At 35.2% G+C, this 20,485-nt stretch overlaps 1 protein-coding gene across 1 annotated transcript in view; it reads left to right on the forward strand.

Moving 5' to 3' along the window:
* The window catches only part of LOC126248390 (calcium-dependent secretion activator-like), a 1,500,396-nt gene that overhangs the window by 704,544 nt on the left and 775,367 nt on the right, over positions 1-20,485 (forward strand). The window contains exon 9 of the mRNA XM_049949341.1: positions 5,244-5,413. Coding sequence (XP_049805298.1) covers positions 5,244-5,413 — 170 coding nt within the window. The remainder of the gene's footprint in view (positions 1-5,243; positions 5,414-20,485) is intronic.

The raw sequence follows: 20,485 nt of genomic DNA on the forward strand, positions 1-20,485 counted from the left end.
CCTGCTTATAATCGCTCAGGAAGGAGCTGATCTAGTTGTTGGACAGACTTTGACTAACATATTTTCCAAACTTTGACAGCAGAATCTTATAGTCCACCATGTAAAAATCTTTTTTACAGGTCAATAAATACTCCTGTTGATTCCTGTTTCTTGTCCACCAGGCTTAATATGGAATTGATGCACTCATAAATAGCAGTTGTTGTTGGCGTCTTATTTCTGGATCCAGGTTGTTCATTGCATAACATATTGCAAAATGGAAAGGACACTCATCCATCATAAAATACTTAAAATCAAATTATTATAGTGCTTATAATAATGTATCAATGAAGTTAATTGAAGAGTGCTCATGTGAGTTGAGTTCTATCTGAAGTTATTTGTGTTATCAATCTCTTGTTAGTGGAACATTTCCAGACTGGCAAAAATATGTTAATGTTAAGCCTCTTTACAAGAAGTGGGATAGAGAGATATTGTCAAACTATCAACCAGTTTCACTTTTGCTGACTTTTTCGAAAATATTTCAAAAAGTTGTGTTCAAGCGCCTTCTTATGCCTCTGAATCAAAATAATATATTATCCATGTTGTCCCTTCTGGATTTTCCATTGTTTGATTTTATCTTATAATATTACAAGAGCATCATCAGAGTATCTGAAATATACACTGTGAAATATGCAACAAATTGAGAAAATATGTAATTTACATTGACATTAATGAACATATTCCATTTATAGTGTGTTAACTTACATTTAAAGTACAGTATGTGACTGTCATACACTGCCAGTACCAGAGATAAAATTGGCTGTACAACAATGTATGCAACATCCATGACAATGTGCATCCAAATATAATGTAGTATTCTTATGTATATACTCATTGATTCAAATCTATTTCATTCAAAACTAATTCAGTTCATTTCATTTACTTCCATACCTTAAATGTAAGTTACCATACTGTAAATGGAATATGTCCTTTAATGTCACTGAACAGTGAAAGCTTTCAGATTGATTACGTAATGATAAGACAGAGATTTAGGAACCAGATTTTAAATTTCAAGACATTCCCAGGGGCAGACGTGGACTCTGACTGCAATTTATTGTTTATGAGCTGTAGATTTAAAGTGAAGACATTGCAAATTGATAGGAAATTGAGGAGGTGGGGCCTGGATAAACTGAAAGAACCACAGGTTTCTGAGTGTTTCTGAGGGAACATTATGGAATGACTGACAAAAACAGGGGAAAGGAATACAGTAGAAGAAGAATGAGTATCTTGGAGAGCTGATACAGTGAAGGCAGCAGATGATCAATTAGGTAAAAAGATGAGGCTTAGTAGAAATCCTGGCGTAACTCAAGAGATATTGCATTTAATTCATGAAAGGAGAAAATATTAAAAAGCAGTAAATGAAGCAGGCAGAAGGAAATACAAAACAACAAAAGAATGAGATTGTCAGGAAGTGCAAAATGCATAAGCAGGAATAGCTAGAGAACATATCTAAGGATTTAGAAGCATATGTGGCTAAGGGAAAGATAGATGCCATGTACTGGAAAATTAAAGAGGCCTTTGGAGGAAAGAGAACCATGTGTATAAATATCAAGAGCTCAGGTGAAAAACCAGTTCTAAGCAAAGAAGGAAAATCTGAAAAGTGGAAGGAATACATAGAGGATCTATACAAGGGAGATGTACTTGAGGGCAGTATTTTATAAATGGAAGAGGACATAGATGAAGATGAGATGGTAGATATGATATTGTGAGAAGAATTTGACAGAGCACTGAAAGACCAGAGACAAAACAAGGCCCCAGGAGTAGTCAACATCCCGTTAGAACTACTGATAGCCTTGGGAGAGCCAGCAATGACAAAACTCTTCCATCTGGTGAGCAAGATGTATGAAACAGGCGAAATACCCTCAGACTTCAAGAAGAATATAATAATTCCAGTCCAAAGGAAAGCAAGTGCTGACTGCTGTGAATATTACTAAACTATTAGTTTAATAAGTCATGGTTGTAAAATACTAACACGAATGCTTTACAGAAGAACTGAAATTTGGTAGAGGCTGACCTAAGGAAAGATCAGTATTAATTCTGGTGAAACGTAGGAGCATGTGTGGCAGTACTGACCCTATGACTTCCCATAGAGGATAGGTTAAGGAAAGGCAAACATGTGTTTATAGCATTTTGAGACTTAGAGAAAGCTTTTTACAATGTTGATTGGAATCCTTTCTTTGATATTTTGCGGGTAGCAGAGGTAAAACACAGGGCGCAAAAGGCTATTAAAAACTTGTACAGCAACCAAATGGCAGTTACAAAACTTGAGGGGGATGGAAGGGAAGTAATGGTTGAGAAGGGTGTGAGACAGTGTTGTAGCCTATCCCTGATGTTATTCAATCTGTACATCAAGCAAGCAGTAAGGGAAAGAAAAGAAAAATTTAGAGTAGGAATTAAAGTCCGAGGAGAAGAAATAAAAAATTTGAGATTTACCAATGATATTGTAATTCTCTCAGAGACAGCAAAGGACTTGGAAGAGCAGTTGAACAGAATGGACAAGGTCTTGAAACGAGGATATAAGGTGAACATCAATAAAACCAAAAAAATTGTAATCCATTGTCGTTAAATTAAATCAGTTGATGGAATTAGATTAGGAAATGAGATACTTAAGGTAGTGGATGAGTTTTTTTACCTGGGTATCAGAATGACTGATGATAGCTGGAGTGGACAGAATATATAATGTAGACTGGCAATGGCAAGAAAAGACGTTTCTGAAGAAGGGACATTTGTTAATATCAAGTATAGATTTAAGTGTCGGGAAGTCTTTTCTGAAAGTATTTTTGTGGAGATTAGGCATGTATGGAAGCAAAACATAGACAATAAACAATTAGGACAAGAAGAGACTAGAAGCTTTTGGAAAGTTGTGCTACCGATGAATGCTGAAGATTAGATGGTTGGATCCCATAACAAATGAGAAAGTACCAAATGTAATTCAGGAGAAAAGACATTTGTGACACAACCTGACTAGAAGAAAGGATCTGTTGGTAGGACATATTCTGAGACATCAAGGGATCACCAATTTAGTATTGGGGGCAAAAATCACGGAGGGAGACTAAGAGATGAATACAGCAAGCAGATTCAGAAGGATGTAGGTTGCAATAGTTACTCAGAAATGAAGTAGCTTTCATGGGATAGAGTATCATGGAGAGCTGCATTGAACCAGTCTTCAGACTGAACACCACAACACAATTTCATTATGAGATTCCATATTGTCACAATTACTTGTATATTTCACAGTGTAAGTTCCAGAGATTCTAATGATGCTTGCCCAATAAAACCTACTGAGTATCTTTTATGGATGTCCCAAAAAATTTAATTGCAGCAGTCACTGTTTCTCTTGTATTGATTAGACAACCATAAATTATTTTTAATGGAGCTGTCACCTAAATGCACTGGATCTCTGGATTTTACACTATTGTTCAAACTGAAATTACGTTATTGCAAAACTAATGAAATTTATGTTTATTTGTAATTGATTAAAGCAAAAACGTTTCATCCACATTTCATTACTAGCTCACTCCATCCTTAGAAACACCAAATATTGTTCTGGAAATATATCTCAGTATGACTGACTAAAATGAAGTTGCTACAACAATATTCAGGTCACATGACATCCCGGTTAGTCTATCACCACAATCTTTATTTGGCAATCATATTCATTTGTTTCAGCAACTCACAACCATTTTGTCATATTAATACGCTCTGTTTGTTGTGATCCTGACTTAGGACTACATTGTATTCTCAATAGCTATCACAAAAGCATGTTTCATGGGCCACTTCTCCTAACTGATGATTCTTCAGACCTCAAGACATATTGTCTCTGCAAGTAACAATGTAGGATCTGGTTATTCCTCAAAATCCCATTACTAAATGCTAGAAGGATAATCCCATTTCTCATCTTCAACAATAAATTCTATTGGCCACTCTCAGTACAATATCTAACCTAATAGATCTCATAATTCAGTGTCTTGTACTTTGATATTCTGATTTACTTCTCAAAAGCTATAAACTGTAAATACATCAATATTCAGTACAACATATTCACATCATCAATTCTCCTCAATGAGCAATGAATCCCCAACTTTCAGTAAGAAGCACATTTACATTCAACCTCCAGTGGAAATCTACAATTAGCAGGCATGTAAACATGGATAGGGATGTCAGATAGGTGACACTAGGTGGGAATGTGAGATGGCTGTGCAGCATGAGATAGTCTGTGCATTTATAATACACATTGTGTCTGTCTTTCATGAAACACTATCAGACTTCATTTTGAACAATGCAGAGAAATATAGATTGCTACTTATGTTGATGAAGACACGTTAAGTTGCAGACAGGCACAATTAAAAGACACTTGCATAAAGCTTTCGGCCACAGCCTTCATCAGCAAATAAGATACACACACCATTTGTACACACAAGCAAGCACACCTCAAGCACACATGACTGCCAACTCCAGCATCTCAGGCTTGGTTACTGTCAACCCTCAAGTCATTTCTTAATAATTTAATTCTGAGTCAATGGTTAACAGCTTTGACTATGGCAGGCATTGCAGTAATAATGTATTCTCATATTGACTACATCATACTGCACTGTTCTCATTATGGATTCTGTGCATGCATATAAATAATGTAACTTAGGTTTAATGTTCACATTATGTGGATAGGAAACAACAGTAGTGAGAGATTAGAGGAGGCTCATCTAGCAGCTAAGGTTCAGTGTAAGTGCTGGGAGAGATTTATATGATATTAGTTGTCTTTGGCCTTTATGGTGATGCTATAACACCAAACAAAACATTATTTTCTCAACAGAAATACAGCAGTATGAAGACTGTAATATAACTAAAACCACTAACACAATGAAACATACATTCTGAAGTGGATATTAAAATAATCTGACACAGATGCACAAATTTTTAGTATTATGTACTGCGGACAGTGATATGAAACTGACAATGTGATTTAATTGGCTTGCTGTTGATCAGTACTGGTTTGACACAACTGTATAATGGTGACTGCCTCATACTAAACAGTTCACTACCTTATGTAAAATGTTAATTGCGACACATCAGAGAATTTGAGCCTCCATAAATAAGTAATGAAACTAAAATTTTATTGATTTGTTTTAGATCACCTAATTTTTTCGAATAGAATTGCAAGACAACTGTGATCACAGTTAATAATGTCAAATTTTTAATTTCATTTCCAGAACAGAAAATTAATGCCAAAGTTTGTACTGAAGGAAATGGAATCTTTGTACATTGAAGAACTAAAATCTTCCATAAATTTACTTATGGCTAATTTGGAATCCTTGCCTGTTTCCAAAGGTTCCATGGACTCAAAATATGGACTTCAAAAACTGAAGCGGTATAATCATAGGTATGTAGAAGTTCTTGGAATTTTTTAAGGTATTATATAACAAATCTCATTGGGTTTCTTGTTACAGTATCCTTTAAAATGACAAGAAAAGCTTTAACAACACATCATTTTTTGTGCTTTACAAGAATGAAAGGAATTAAAATTCTGTAATGATCTACAGTGCATCTCTTTCCTTCTAAGGCTTTTGTGGAAAATATTGCAAGCTGTACTGTGGTATTATTGTTTACTTGCAATATAAATACTCAAAACTGTAACAGAGAATGGTGTGGTAGATACTTCATTATTCAATTCCTGAAAGTGCCTACCATGTTTCATTGTAGCTTTGTCAAATCATCTGATCTAGAAATAATAAAAATCACAGGTTATTGTAAATCAGGAACTCTTCTGGTTACGATGTTAGTTCAACAGAAGTACTAAAATTTTTTGTTCACTGAGTAGTGCTCTCTTACATTATCTGTGTAACCAGTGAATAAGCCACGGAGTATTTCCTGAAAGACTGACGTTTGCAGTACTAAGACCAATCTATTAAAGTGGTCATGAACAGGTGATTTCTAATTATAGACCCATCTCCCTCAATCCTATACTCTCAACAGTTTCTTGAGAAATTACCTTACAATGGAATATTCAAATAATGTTCTGAGAAGTACCCTATAATAGCAGCTCAGTTTGTCTTCTTGTTTGAGGAGGCAATATGTGATCTGAAAAATACAGTTCTGGTGTAACATAAACAAGGAAAAATATCCTTTTTGCGTTTTCTGTGTATCACATTAAAATTGCCAGAACACACATAAGACTGAATTCAGAATTGTGTGATAATAAATATTGTGTGCTACAAGATTTGATGCTTGACCCACTCCTGTCCTTGATCTAAATACATGATTTAACTGTCAAAATGGAGCATTCCCTGAAATCTATGCTGTTTACTGATGGCTCTAATATGCTGATAAGGAGTCCAAAGACATCTACAATACTAGCAAAAGAATAATGGAATTAGCTTACAACTGATTCACAATAAACATTTTAACTCTTAATCCAAGGAAAACTCATTTTATACAATTTCCAAGAAATAAAATTTACTTACTGGTACTAGACATAGAGAATAATGGGCACAAAGTGTAAAATTTCATATATGGAACTCGTTAGCAGACAGATAGATAAAAAAATGATGTGACACTAGCATGTGAATAAGTTAACTGTAAATCTCAATGATATCTGCTTTACAATTAACTGACTGGCTTATACAGCTGGCTCACAGTTGCAGATTTCCAGTTACATAGTGGGCTGTGAGATGGGCAGAGCAGCTATAGATTCTTCTAAGTGTTTCTTCTTTTCTGTCAATAGATGGCATGAAATGTTGTATATTACTAGACATATGAAGTAGCAGTCTATTTAGTGGTGTACAGCACACTCGATTTCTTTTGATATTTTGTGAGTTATAAGCAATTGTTTTCAATGTTTTTCACCAGATTTGTAGTATCAAGCATTGCTGTACCATAAAAAGTTTCTCTCAGTCCAGGAAATCGAAAGTCTATTGAATAAAAGAGACTGATGTTTCTGAAACTGATATTTCTGATAGGTCAGATAATGAAGACAATGTGGTAAATGATACTAGTGATTACACTGAGGCAAATGAAACTGATAGTGACACTGATGTTGTAGCAACAGGTATGAGTGTTGTTATAAATAATAAATAAATAAAAATAAAAAACTAGAAATAAGTCCTAGGGTTCAAAGTCAACTCCCTCAACAACTACTTCCTTACGTATGTATAGAAAAATGGTACATGTGTCTCTCTGGGAGACTTTAGCAGCAGAAACATAGATATGCAGCAGATTGTTATGAAAACTGTCCTATTTCGAAATCAAACAGTGCTTGGTTTCCAACTACATCCAATGAAATTGAAGCACATTTTACTTTGTGTATTCTTATGGCACAGGTGATGAAGCCAGCACTTCAATTATACTGTTCCACAAAAAAATCAATCCATTCTTCTTTCTTTTCTGACATCATGCCATATAGATGAATCTTACATATTTCTGGGCTCTTTCATTTTGTAAATAATAGAAATACTGACCCTGCAAACTATCTGAACAAGTTGCAGCCTGTTACTGACAAACTTGAACAAAATTTCCAAAGCATTTATTATCTTGAAGAAGATATTGCAAGTGATAAATTCCTCACGAAATTCAGAGGTAGACATTGCTACACCCACAGGCACATTTTCTGAGTAATTTCCTTAAAATTTGTCAGTCAAATAGTGGCTACTGTTCAGGATTTGTTATTTATACAGTAAAGAAAACCTGACCCAAGCAGTAAGGAAATCCTGATTTGTTAAGCTTCTGTTATGGACCTCATGCAACTGTTTTTGGACAATGGTCAAACAGTACATAGTGACAACTAGTACACTTCCCCATCGTTGTTTGTAAGGCTCACTGAATGGAGCACAAATGCCATAGAGACTGTTAGATCCACAGGGTGGAATAAGCCAGACCATTTCCAAAAATCTGAACTTATAAAGAAGAGATTCTTGTGTTATTTTCTCACAAGCTCATGGCTCTGAAGTGAATGGATAAAAAATGAATAAATATTCTGTCCACTATCCATACAGATGTCAGTATGACAGCAACAGGAAAATCTGATAGGAAAACTAAAACCCCAGTCCAGAAGCCCCATGCAATTTTACAATACAATAATTCAAAGAACACAGTTGACATACAGGACCAACTGTTGTCATCTTTCCTTTTCATGGGAAGGTATTCCAAAGGAGATAAGAGATTTTCTTTTACCTGATGGGCATCGGGTTTTTCAATTCACTTGTCCTACTAAAAAAAGTGACAGGAACAAAATCTTGTTTCACTCTATTTAGAGTTCAGCTGGCTGATGTCATAATAGAGCATGTCACTCTGCCAGACTACCTAGACCTGGACAGCCCCAATCTGGAATTTCCCCTGTTAGACTGCAAGTAGAAAATTGAGCAAATTTTGTTATATTTATCCCCCCTCTCCCCCCAATCCCTTCAAGGAAACAACTTCTAGAAACTGTGTAGTGTTCAAAGCAAGAAAGAAGAAAAGTGACACACAGGATGAGTGTGAGAAATGTCATGTGGTGTTGCTCACACCTGAAAGTTTTTGGGTATGCCACACCAACAAAAACTTTTAAAACAGAATTATCTTCCCTCCTCATCACTTCAATAAGTAGTAATGTAAGGTTTATAAAGAATTCCAAAAAGGAAATATATAATTTTGAGAAAATTTGTGTAAAAAAATCCTGATTTTTGTAAATTTAAATGGTAAATATCAGGCTGACTATGGGAAAAAAATATTAATAAGTCAGCGTCTCAAAAATCTTTCTCATTGTGTTGATCTGGTGACAGGTTTCTGAGATAACTTTATTGTCCAATGCAGCTAAGGCAAAGAAAGTATTTATCCCACAGATACATGTAGTAAGACATAACTGAATATCTTCCAGAAACCTCTTCAGAGACCTACAGATTCTTACACTTAGGTATCAACATGCATATATATTTGTGGTTAGTGATGAAAATGACTGGAGAATGAGTCATGAAATTCACGGCTACAGGACCAGAAGGTAAAAGTAATTGTCAAATAGAATATACATCCATATCTAGAATTCAGAGTGGAGTCTATAACAGGTTACTACCAGACATCATCCAGAAAACTGAAAATCTCCAGGTATTCGAACAAAATTAAAAGGATGCTTCTTTAGCCACTGCTGGTACAATTTCTTAGAATATTTACATTCAGTTATGTAAATTATATATAACTCTAATTGTTATATCAAACAGAGTTTGTCATTTCCCATGGGTTAGATTTACAGCTGATAGTGGTCTGTGTTAAATTATGTAAATACTTTAAAGTATAAGATAAAGACAGCACTGTAGTAATATATGAGGAGGAGCAGTGGCATTTTTCAGAGTACCTTTTTTTTTGCATAATATTCATGACAATATATAGAGCAATGTAGAAATAATTTCCACGATTATCAATATTCGTAGATGATTGATACTTATAATTTTTGATAGAATACTGTACAGTAGTAATCTACAGTGACTGATCCGTCAGATCATTGAAGTTAAGTGCTGTTGGGCTGGGGTAGAACTTGGATGGGTGACTATCCAGTCTGCTGAGAGCTGTTGGGAAGTGGGGTGCACTCAGCGCTTGTGAGGCAAACTGAAGAGCTATTTTTTAGAATTATGGGCTATTGTTTGATTCATATAAAATACTACCTTTTGGTCCTCTGAATCTATCACTCTGATGTAAAAGAAGGTAAATACTCTAGTCTTAGATTTAAACCAGTGTTTGTGAAATTAGTCATTTAATCCAAATAAAAAAGATGGTAGGGCTTCTTGCTGAAAGCAAAGGTCATTCTTCTGGTTTACTAAACATGCAGCATATCCAAATTACAGGCTATTTCGTTAGTTATTTTAAATATAATTTGTGTAAATATGAATTATTCCTGAACTGATTCTTGAGATAAACTTAATTGAAAAGTGCACATTGGCTGGTAAAATTGTTAGTACTAAATATCAGTACTTTGTACACAGTTATCTGGGCCAGTAATGTGCTTAAATTACTTTTTTCATCAAGTTTATCCAGTGTAATTAATATTAAATCATTCTTGTGATGGTTGTTATTCCGTGTAAAATCTTCCTGTTCCACTCATATGATTTTGTCAGTGGTATTTTACTTGCAACTTAAAAATATGATGTTTTATTAATAATAAATTACCTTAAAGACAAAAGTTATCTGAAATGTGTGAACTTCAGTTTCATCCTGAAACTGATTAGAAATATAAGTTACTTTTGTCAGTTTGGGAAGACTGTTAACTTTGGAAAACTTACTGAATCACTGCCTCACAGATGAAGGTGTAGCTTTTACAGAATCTTTGCGTACAGATTGTTAAATTTAGATGCACTATTGCATCTGACCACATGGGAAATGAAAACAAATTGTGAAGATCTATTATGGAACACCAAAGTTGGTTATGCATATCAGTTCTGTGTTAACTATTGCACCTGACAACATGGCAAATGAAAACAACTTGTGAAGATCTATTTTGGAACACTAAAGTCGGTTATGCCTATCAGTTCTGTGTTAATATCTTTCATATTTACTTGCCCATATTTGCTTCAAAAAGTTACACCAATGGTGTTCAACCTTTGCCCTCTAATTAATTTCCAAATGATGTCACTGAAGTTATTTTTTATGTAGAAGCATTTGTAGTCTGCTACAGTTCTACACTGGTATTGTTATATGATGTAATTAAGGGATTTGTCAAGAGTTGCTCTGCTCTTATGCATTTTCTACAAATTCACTGCAGTCCTCTGTGTAATTTGATTTCTATTGTTTACTGCGTATTGGAAAAATTCTAACTGCCAAGCAAAATCAAATGCAAGTATAAACACAAAGTCACATACCCAATAAATGTAACATAATGGGTTCCTTAATATGGAGAAAAAGATTAATTAATGAAATTACCCAGAACACTGTAACACTTAACATAATGCTAGAGAATATGAAAGATGACTCTGAAATGAAATGCTATGCACAATTAATGTCTTTGTTTTTATTATTCTCCTGTTTATAAATCAGCAAATCTCTCAACTGTTTTGACTATACAGGTTGGCACAATAGTTGTAGTGCAAGGCTCATGATAAAAAAGAGTAGGGTTCAGTTCTCAACATGGCCATTCTGCAACAGGATCTCAGTGGTTATCCAACCTTCAACTGAACTTCATACAGATTTCTTTGGAAACACCACAATGGATTGAATTTTTTTTGCCCTTGTTCGAACTGACCTTTTGATCAGCCTCTAATTATCTCATTCTTTATGTGGCAACAACTTGTATTTGTTCTTCTTTCACCTGTTATCAACACTCTTAACACTGAGATCACTGATCTTCTGATCAGAGTTCAAGATGAATTAAGAAATTAAAGTACTGGCACTAAATGGGAGAAGCATTATCATGAGAATTGAAACTGCTGATCACATTGCATTTGTTTTGGAAATCTGAGATTCTTATTCATCTCTACATTATCCATATTATGTACCAAACTCTACAGTTGGTCAGTTTCATCCAGATACTTGGATGTCATCAATTGGAGAGCTTCTTTCCTCTGATTTTTAGACATAAATCCTTTTTTCTTTGTAAATATTAACTTTTGTATTTTGTGTTTTTTGCCATTAAGTCCACAAGGTATTTTTTGAGTAACATCTTTGTTTGCACAGCTATACTTCTACTGAAGCTGGCTATTTCTTAAGTTAGATTACAAATGGCTTCATATTGATGTGAGACAATGTACATTATTTTTCAAATTGCAGATATGGATCTTTATTAACCTAATTACTTTCCAGAATGTTTTTTCCATAAATTCTTTGGGTTGATGTTTCAAAGAAAGTCTCTACTGTTGATGCATCTCATTTTATTGTTGTAATGATTATCACTGACATACTGCATGCATTTATGTATTGCAAAACTGTCAATAAGCCAACAGTTTTCTCAATTGTTCACTTCATGTCACATTTATTGAAATGATACCTAACTCATCTTACAGTTTCATGTCATAAAAGTTAAAAGTGTCTGAAAGTGAATAGTTTTGCCAACAACTTTCGCCACAGCATGCTGCACATTTGTGGCGGCTGGGAGCACAGTTTCTTATCTTACAAGGGGAGGCCACCAATTGTGAAATTCAGATTCGATTCATACTGCGCATAATAAAAGCTCATGGCCAGAGGTGTAATGTGGCAAAGCACCAAGATGCACTTCTCAGCCGTTGTCGAGAAATTCGACAGTTTAAAGAAACCGTTGCGGTGAAATACTTTCTATGATTAGTAATTTTCTACAGCGTCATGGCGCAGCGGTAAGCGCTCGGGTTCGTAATCCGAAGGTCACCGGATCGAATCTCGCGGCATGCAATTTTTTTTTATTATTAGTTTTTTGTAATTCAAATATATATATATATATATATATATATATATATATATATATATATATATATATATATATATATATGATTATAATAGAGGGAAACATTCCATGTAGGAAAATTACATCTAAAAACAAAGATGATGTGACTTACCAAATGAAGGTGCTGGCGGGTCGACAGACACACAAACAAACACAAACATACACACAAAATTCAAGCTTTCGCAACAAACTGTTGCCTCATCAGGAAAGAGGGAAGGAGAGTGAAAGACGAAAGGATGTGGGTTTTAAAGGAGATGGTAAGGAGTCATTCCAATCCCGGGAGCGGAAAGACTTACCTTAGGGGGAAAAAAGGACGGGTATACACTCGCACACACACACATATCCATCCACACATATACAGACACAAGCAGATATATTTAAAGACAAAGAGTTTGGGCAAAGATGTCAGTCGAGGTGGAAGTGCAGAGGCAAAGATATATAGATATAGATATACTATTAATGAATTGCTTATGCATGTTGGTGTAGGCGGATCGCTCTCCAATTGTACCGCCTCAATTTTTCCGTTTTTTTTTTTTTTTTTTTTTTAACAGGGTGTACCAAAGCTCTCCCGTTCACACTGATTTTCGACGATGTCATAAGTTGCGCTAGGGACCGCATCTAACTTCTTTTGAAGTTAGCAGGCAACTACGCTGTTATGCAGCGGCTCGTTTCGGCCCATTCAACATCTGTCCTTCAAGTGTAACGAGCGAGTAACGGAGTTTATATTTCATACCTGCCGCAGCAAATTTGTGTTCATGGGGTGTCTATTCTAATTCGAACGTTTGACTTACGCTATACGTATTCATTTCGGAATACCGTTTCTACATCTTCCGTTAACTATACGTGGTTAGCATTATGAAGACAATTAATAACATTTGTGAAATACAACTTTGTTTGCGGAAAACATAATGATGTTCGAAGTTGCCAGTTTTTCCACGACAAAAGACTTTCAACAACTTATTATATGCATAATTGTTGCAACAGATTTCCGGGAATTTTTATATATATATATATATATATATATATATATATATATATATATATATATATATATATTTGAATTACAAAAAACAAAAGCTAAAAAAAAAAAAGTGGCATGGCGCGAGATTCGATCCTGCATAATTGTTGCAACTGATTGCCGGCAATTATATATATATATATTTGAATTACAAAAAACAAATACTAAAAAAAAAAAAAAAGGGTTGCATGGGGCGAGATTCGATCCAGCGACCGAAATACGAACCCGAGCGCTGACCGCTGCGCCACGACGGTGTAGAAAATTATTAATCGTAGAGAGTATTTCACCGCAACGGTTTCTTTTAACTGTCGATTTTCTCGACAACGGCTGAGAAGTGCATCTTGGTGGTTTGCCACATTACACGTCTGGCCATGAGCTTTTATTAAGCGCAGTATGAATCCAATCTGAATTTCACAATTGGCGGCCTCCCCTTGTTAGTTTCACAACACAACATGATGTCTCCATGTAAGTGAGGCCAAATCCAGTGTTTGGTAAAATTTGTTACAGCATAACGTCCAAACACAGATTTACAGTACTATGCAACTGCAAAAGGTCACATAGTAAGGTCATGTGAGCAGCCTTTGTGTTGGTGTAGTACATATGTAGAATGCAACTATACAAGATTTGTTGGATAGCATTTACTTGTCTCATACGAAAGATATACTCTTGGTTAAAAAGAATATTATGTACACAGCTGCAACATCTGAGAAGGCGTGTGTGTTTAAAATATGAATCATCTCTAAGTTCATAAATAATTATTTTTTTTTCAGTTACAGCTCACTAAGTCTTATTTTATTGGTCACCCACTCAGCTGCTGTAATTTTAGTTGGTTACCACCAACATAGTTTCCAGTATAAATTTATATATCTTGAAGTTGTACACCATGTATACTACTCTAGTGTCATGTTTCACATTATATAGTTATCTATTTAGATTCAATCATATTAAAATTTCAGCTTACTGAAAGTTGTTGGCTTTTTGAAGATCTATTTATAAATAATGCTTTCATTAAATCTTTTTGGACTGTTCCCTTTTCTTCATATATTGTGAAGAGAATATGATGATTTACATGAAATAAGTTAAAGTCTAGAGTGCCCACAAAAACACAGTTGTTCGGTCCACACAGGCTGCTGTCTATGCAGATTAGAGTAGGACAGACATGAAGCTCAGCATCCAGTCGCTGTAGATACCACCAGCTCTAGTAGACATTGTAAAATTACACACTGTTCTTTCAGTATAAAACAAACCATTGATAACACACATAAATGAAACAAAATCACACTCTCTTAACACCCACACAAATATACAGTACAGTAACATTAATGTGACCACCACCTATGTCTGTCATCAGTGTGCCATAATCACTCTGAGATGAGAGGCAGAAGCATTAGGAGTGCGTGGTATATTATGCTTATTGAGAGGATGCGGAAAATAGTGCAGTCATTGTCATAATGCAGCAATAGAGCAGTTTATCTGATGTCAAAAACATCACAATCTTTGATATTCAGGCCAATGTAGGTAAGTTTGTAAACTGTTCATATGCTCCTGTGGTTAAAACATACCATGGATTGAAAGTCTGGCGCTAGGCAACTGTGATACGTCATGGGGTATAGGTGATAGAGGTCAATGATGGCTGTGGAGAGGTGTATGGGCAAATATATGTGTAACTGTTGACCAACTAATTGCCCAGATGGACCAAGGGCCATCCAACAGTGTCTCCTCAATGCCCATTCAGTGAACATTGCTGCATGTGGGCCTCTGCACCAGGTGACTGGTTCATGCAGCAATGCTGACTGCTGTTCATCAGCAACGAAGGTTGGAATTAGCACACCAGTCTTGCAATTGGACATCCACTAAATGGCTACAGGTTAACTTTTCAGATTAATCACATTTTATGCTCCATGGTACACATAGCCACTGGCGTGTACAGCATATAACATCTGAAAACAAACACCCTGCAACCAGAAGGGAGCTTTATGGTCTGGGGAATGTTTTAATGTCATTACCAGAATGATCTCATCATTCTGGAAGGCATAGTGTATCAACCCAAGTACGCATCTATCTTTGGGCCATGTCCATCCCTACATGAATTTGTTTCCTATCATCGGGATAGCAATGGACACAAAAGTAAGTTCATGAGCCCCATTGGATTAGGGAAAGGTAGGGTAGGAAGTTGGCCATGCCCTTTCAAAGAAACCATCCCAGCATTAGCCTGAAGTGATGTAAGGAAATCACAGAAAACCAGAATCAGGATGGCTTGATGCAGGATTGAACTGTCATCTGAATGTGAGTCCAGTGTGCTAACCACTGCAACACATAACTCAGTAATAATTTTGTTGACTTTGGCTGTATTAATCTATAAGTATTACAATTTTGGTTTTCTGTTACTTCAAATGTTCCTATGCAAGTGTCAAAAATTTATTTAATTCACCATGAGGAAGTCTTCCACTTTAAATGTTGTTATTCTCTCTGATCTATCACATATCTTGTATTTCATCCCTCCCAGTTCCTCAAAGTATTTGTGACAATCTCCTCTTTTTCTTGTGGTGTCATAGATTTACACACAGGATACTCAGTACATTGAGAAACAAACTTGCAGGTTTTTTGTTAATATTACCTCACCTGGGGAAAAACAATATATGAATGCCTCAAACCTACAAATGTACTCAATCCAATTTGCAAGGATCTTACTACAGTATGTTCTGCATAGTCTCCCAATTTTCCTCATTATCTATCAGCTACCTTACTGGATATGTATATTGGTGTCAAAATATATTTAAACTCCCCTAAGTCAATAAGTAAAGTAAAAATTGACTCATTATCTGAAAGAAGTGTCTTCTGAAGGCCAACTTTAGCGAAATAGTTTCCTGTGGTTTTATACATAATTTGTTTGGTTGTGGCTTTCTTCATATGATTTCTTTTATAAATTTGAAGAAAGTGTCAACCACGACAAAAATGTAGCAAAATCCACCCGTAGTTATAGGTGAACATCCATAAAAATCTACAGCTATGAGATCTAACTGTATATTTGGCAGTGTAATATACATTGATCCTCTGCTGACTTTTACCCTTTGGCACCTAACACGCATTGCAGTTTTTTCCTCACTCTCCTAGCAATGTCATAGCAGTAAATATTTTGTTGTGTATTTATGATATTTGTTGAACCTCAGTGACTAAAACATCATTTGTGTATTGAACCAAAGTATCAATGTATTGCTCTGACCAGCACAAGTTTGAATCATCTGAAGTCTGATTAGTTCTCATAAATAGAATCCCTTTGTGAACTTTATAATATTGATCAGCATTTTCCTGCCCCTTCTTTCCCAGGTAGCTTCTAACTACTGTCCAGTTTTCAATTTGTTTTGACAACATTACAGATTTTCAAGATCTCCCTTTCTTCTTTGATTTCTTTTAAATACGTAATTGTGAATTGTCCTTTCGCATTTCTTGTTATTACTCTTTGTACTATCTCTCAATGGTAGTCTTGATAACACATCAACAATTACATTGTCTTTTCCTTTGATGTATTTTATCTCGTAATTGAACAGTTGAAGAAACATGATCCCTCTAGTTAATGCTGTGGCCTAACTTACACTCTTGTAAATAATTAAATGCTTTATGGTCAGAATATACAAACACTTTGTGACTCAATAATATGTTTTGATGTTTTTGTAACATCGTGCTAGCATAGACAACAGACCTGTATTCAGACTTTTCCATCTGCTACCCTTTCCTGAAACAGATTGGCACCAAAGCCAGTATCACGGCTCTGTATTCTTAAAGAGGAAGGAAGTAACAAACCTGGGTCATATAACATCTGAATTTGACAAAGTTGGTTCTCAATTTCATCAAAACTATCTTGACACTCTTTTCTCCACTGCAATATTGGGTTTTTCTTCAGCAGGTTACTTCAGATCGATGCATTCAAGACCTGACTACAAACTCTTGTGTCTATAAAACTGACATAATCCAAAGTAAGTATTTCATCTTTTTTGTTTCTAGGAGGCGATATTATGTACTAGGCTCTATTTTGTCTCTTTCTGGTAAAAATCCTATCCACAAAAATATTATGCACCAAACATTTTAACTCCTTCACACCAAATTTACATTTTTCTTATTACAATGTCACTCTTCTTCTATTCATTTTAAACACACTTCCTTTAATAATAAAAAATGTTCCTCCAGAGTTTTACTAGCAATCGAGATGTCATATTCATTTACACTGTTAATCTGCACTCATGTTGTTGACAAAAAAAGAAAATCTAAAGTTGTAATGATTTCAAAAGGTGAAACAGTCAACCAAAAGGAATAACACAGTATTGATAGCATTTACCTCGATATAAAATGGAGTGTGTTTTTTGGATTCTCCTACTAGAGGGATATGATGAAAAATTCAAGTTATTACCAAGTTCACCATAAATTTTAAAAAATTAAATTTATGCAAACGTTCACCAATACTGCCAGGATGGTTATTATCTTTACATAAAAAATTTAAGAAAAAACTTTTGAGTGAAAGACTAAGCTTACACCTCCATCTTTGATAAAATTTTCTCAAGTGGTCATCCAAATGGTGGCACCCTCTTGTCACAATGTTTCAATGAAGATGGGTACAAAACTAATTGACATATAGTGACAGGACAATGACACCACATAGCTGATCACCTGACAAGATTTTATCATTGGAAAACCCCAAGAAAGCCTTCAATCACATTTATCTCCATCTATTTTGGAAGCAACAGCTAGTGGATTGTAATAGTCCCTACAACTCCTCTTTATAATTCCCCAACTTTCCACCTTTTGAACATCGCTTTCCACAGTTTGTCTCTTTCCAAATGGGACACCAAGTGAAATGGTTTATGAGATTTCAGTTTTAATTTACATTCATAATTTTTTACTTTATCAGGATTATCATGAAAAACTTTATGAAATGCCACGAGCAATTCCTTTAAATTAGCTTTTTGATTAAGATATAATTTTACAGCCTCTTCCACTTTGCAATTTACTAGTTCTTCGTAAACCTCATTCTATGGATAAGCCACAGACATTTCTTCAGAATAATATCCTCCACCAATATGTCATGGTGGTTCCTAATGTTCTCACATGTATTAACACAATTTATGATGGTAAGCTTATTTTCTTATTAGATCAGTAACTATTATTCTCATCCCATCTCAATCAAAAATTGCTCTGAGGTTCAGAATCTGGCCCATAACCAGAATAAAACTTTTGATTAAGTCAGTAATAACTAGGCAACCATGTTCAAACTTTGCACCATAAAATTTGAATATTAATAACACTTGACTTTTTACCTCTTTCCTACAACTTCCTGCATGTCCCTTTACTTACACACCTAGAACTTGCATTTCCACAAAGTCTTTTCCATCTCCAGTTTGGTTTCTGAGTATCTCTGCAGTCTGGAGATAAGGACTACATACATAAATTAAGCATTTTCCTTCCATTCCTCAGTCTTGCCATTAATATATGGACAATGTAACTGATTACATTCCCTTTCCCCTTCACTATTTGCATACAGTAAATCATGTTCAATCTCTTTCAATCCCATTTGCTTAAAATTTTTGTGTTTAAAATTTTTTCTTTCCAGTTATTAATACATCCATAATTGCACTAAGATTCCCATTTTGCCCTTGATAAATTTTTGATTTCTTCCACCAATATTGCTACAAGTTTTCAAACTTTTTTACAAGGTTCTTAAAAAACTGTACCATGCTGTTATTATCATAATAGTGCCAAATATTTCTTAAAAATGTTTCCCCTCTTTCCTCCAGCCTCAGTTTCAAAATTGTCATCTAATCCCCAAGTAATCAGTGACTTTTGACACTTACAGATAACATCTAAATTCATGTACTTTGTTACTGACAACATTATTTTTCTCATTTTCAACATCAGAAACATTTTCCACACTATTTTACATATTGAGGTTGGCAAAGTCTCCACCACAATTTCTCTCTCTCCCATATCCATTATAATACCTTTCCTTTCCATCATTCTGATAATCACGTCTGCAGTTTCCACATTATTTTCCTGCCTGATTGAGACTCTTATTACATTCCCCCTGACTGTCCAAAATTGGGCCTGTTCTCTCTCTTTAAAGCTCTGGCTATTTAAAGTATATCTTTCAGACAATGATCTGTGGGGTCATCTAGTCCAGATGTGAATCCCCATGGTAATCCTCCAGGAACTCTTTTTTAAATCATTAATTTGATTCAGTTCATCAAGCTGCTTTATCAAATGAATTAATTTTTAATTTATTTGCATAAAAACTTTCATGCTGTCTCTGCCTTCTCTACAATTTGGGCCACTTAAAACCTAACTTTTAATTTTGACTTGTTCTGACTCTGACCTGAATTTATTTACAAAACTTTTTACAAATTCAAAAAAGTCATCTTCAAATTTGAATTTTGATTTACCTAGGTTAGTGGCCCCCATTCTTCAAACTTCAAACTTAACAAATTAAGAGATTCCATCTTTGAGTTCTCTGTCATATCAGCTACAAAATTGTTTGGCAGTGTTGGATAATGTTTGTTGTTGTTGTGGTCTTCAGTCCTGAGACTGGTTTGATGCAGCTCTCCATGCTACTCTATCCTGTGCAAGCTTCTTCATCTCCCAGTACCTACTGCAACCTACATCCTTCTGAATCTGCTTAGTGTATTGATCTCTTGGTCTCCCTCTACGATTTTTACCCTCCACGCTGCCCTCCAATGCTAAAGTTGTGATCCCTTGATGCCTCAAAACATGTCCTACCAACCGATCCCTTCTTTTAGTCAAGTTGTGCCACAAACTTCTCTTCTCCCCAATCCTATTCAATACCTCCTCATTAGTTATGTGATCTACCCACCTTATCTTCAGCGTTCTTCTGTAGCACCACATTTCGAAAGCTTCTATTCTCTTCTTGTCCAAACTAGTTATCGTCCATGTCTCACTTCCATACATGGCTACACTCCATACAAATACTTTCAGAAACGACTTCCTGACACCTAAATCTATACTCGATGTTAACAAATTTCTCTTCTTGAGAAACGCTTTCCTTGCCATTGCCAGTCTACATT

The sequence above is a fragment of the Schistocerca nitens genome, chromosome 3 (genome assembly GCF_023898315.1).
Source record: "Schistocerca nitens isolate TAMUIC-IGC-003100 chromosome 3, iqSchNite1.1, whole genome shotgun sequence".
NCBI classification, from domain to species: Eukaryota; Metazoa; Arthropoda; class Insecta; order Orthoptera; family Acrididae; genus Schistocerca; species Schistocerca nitens.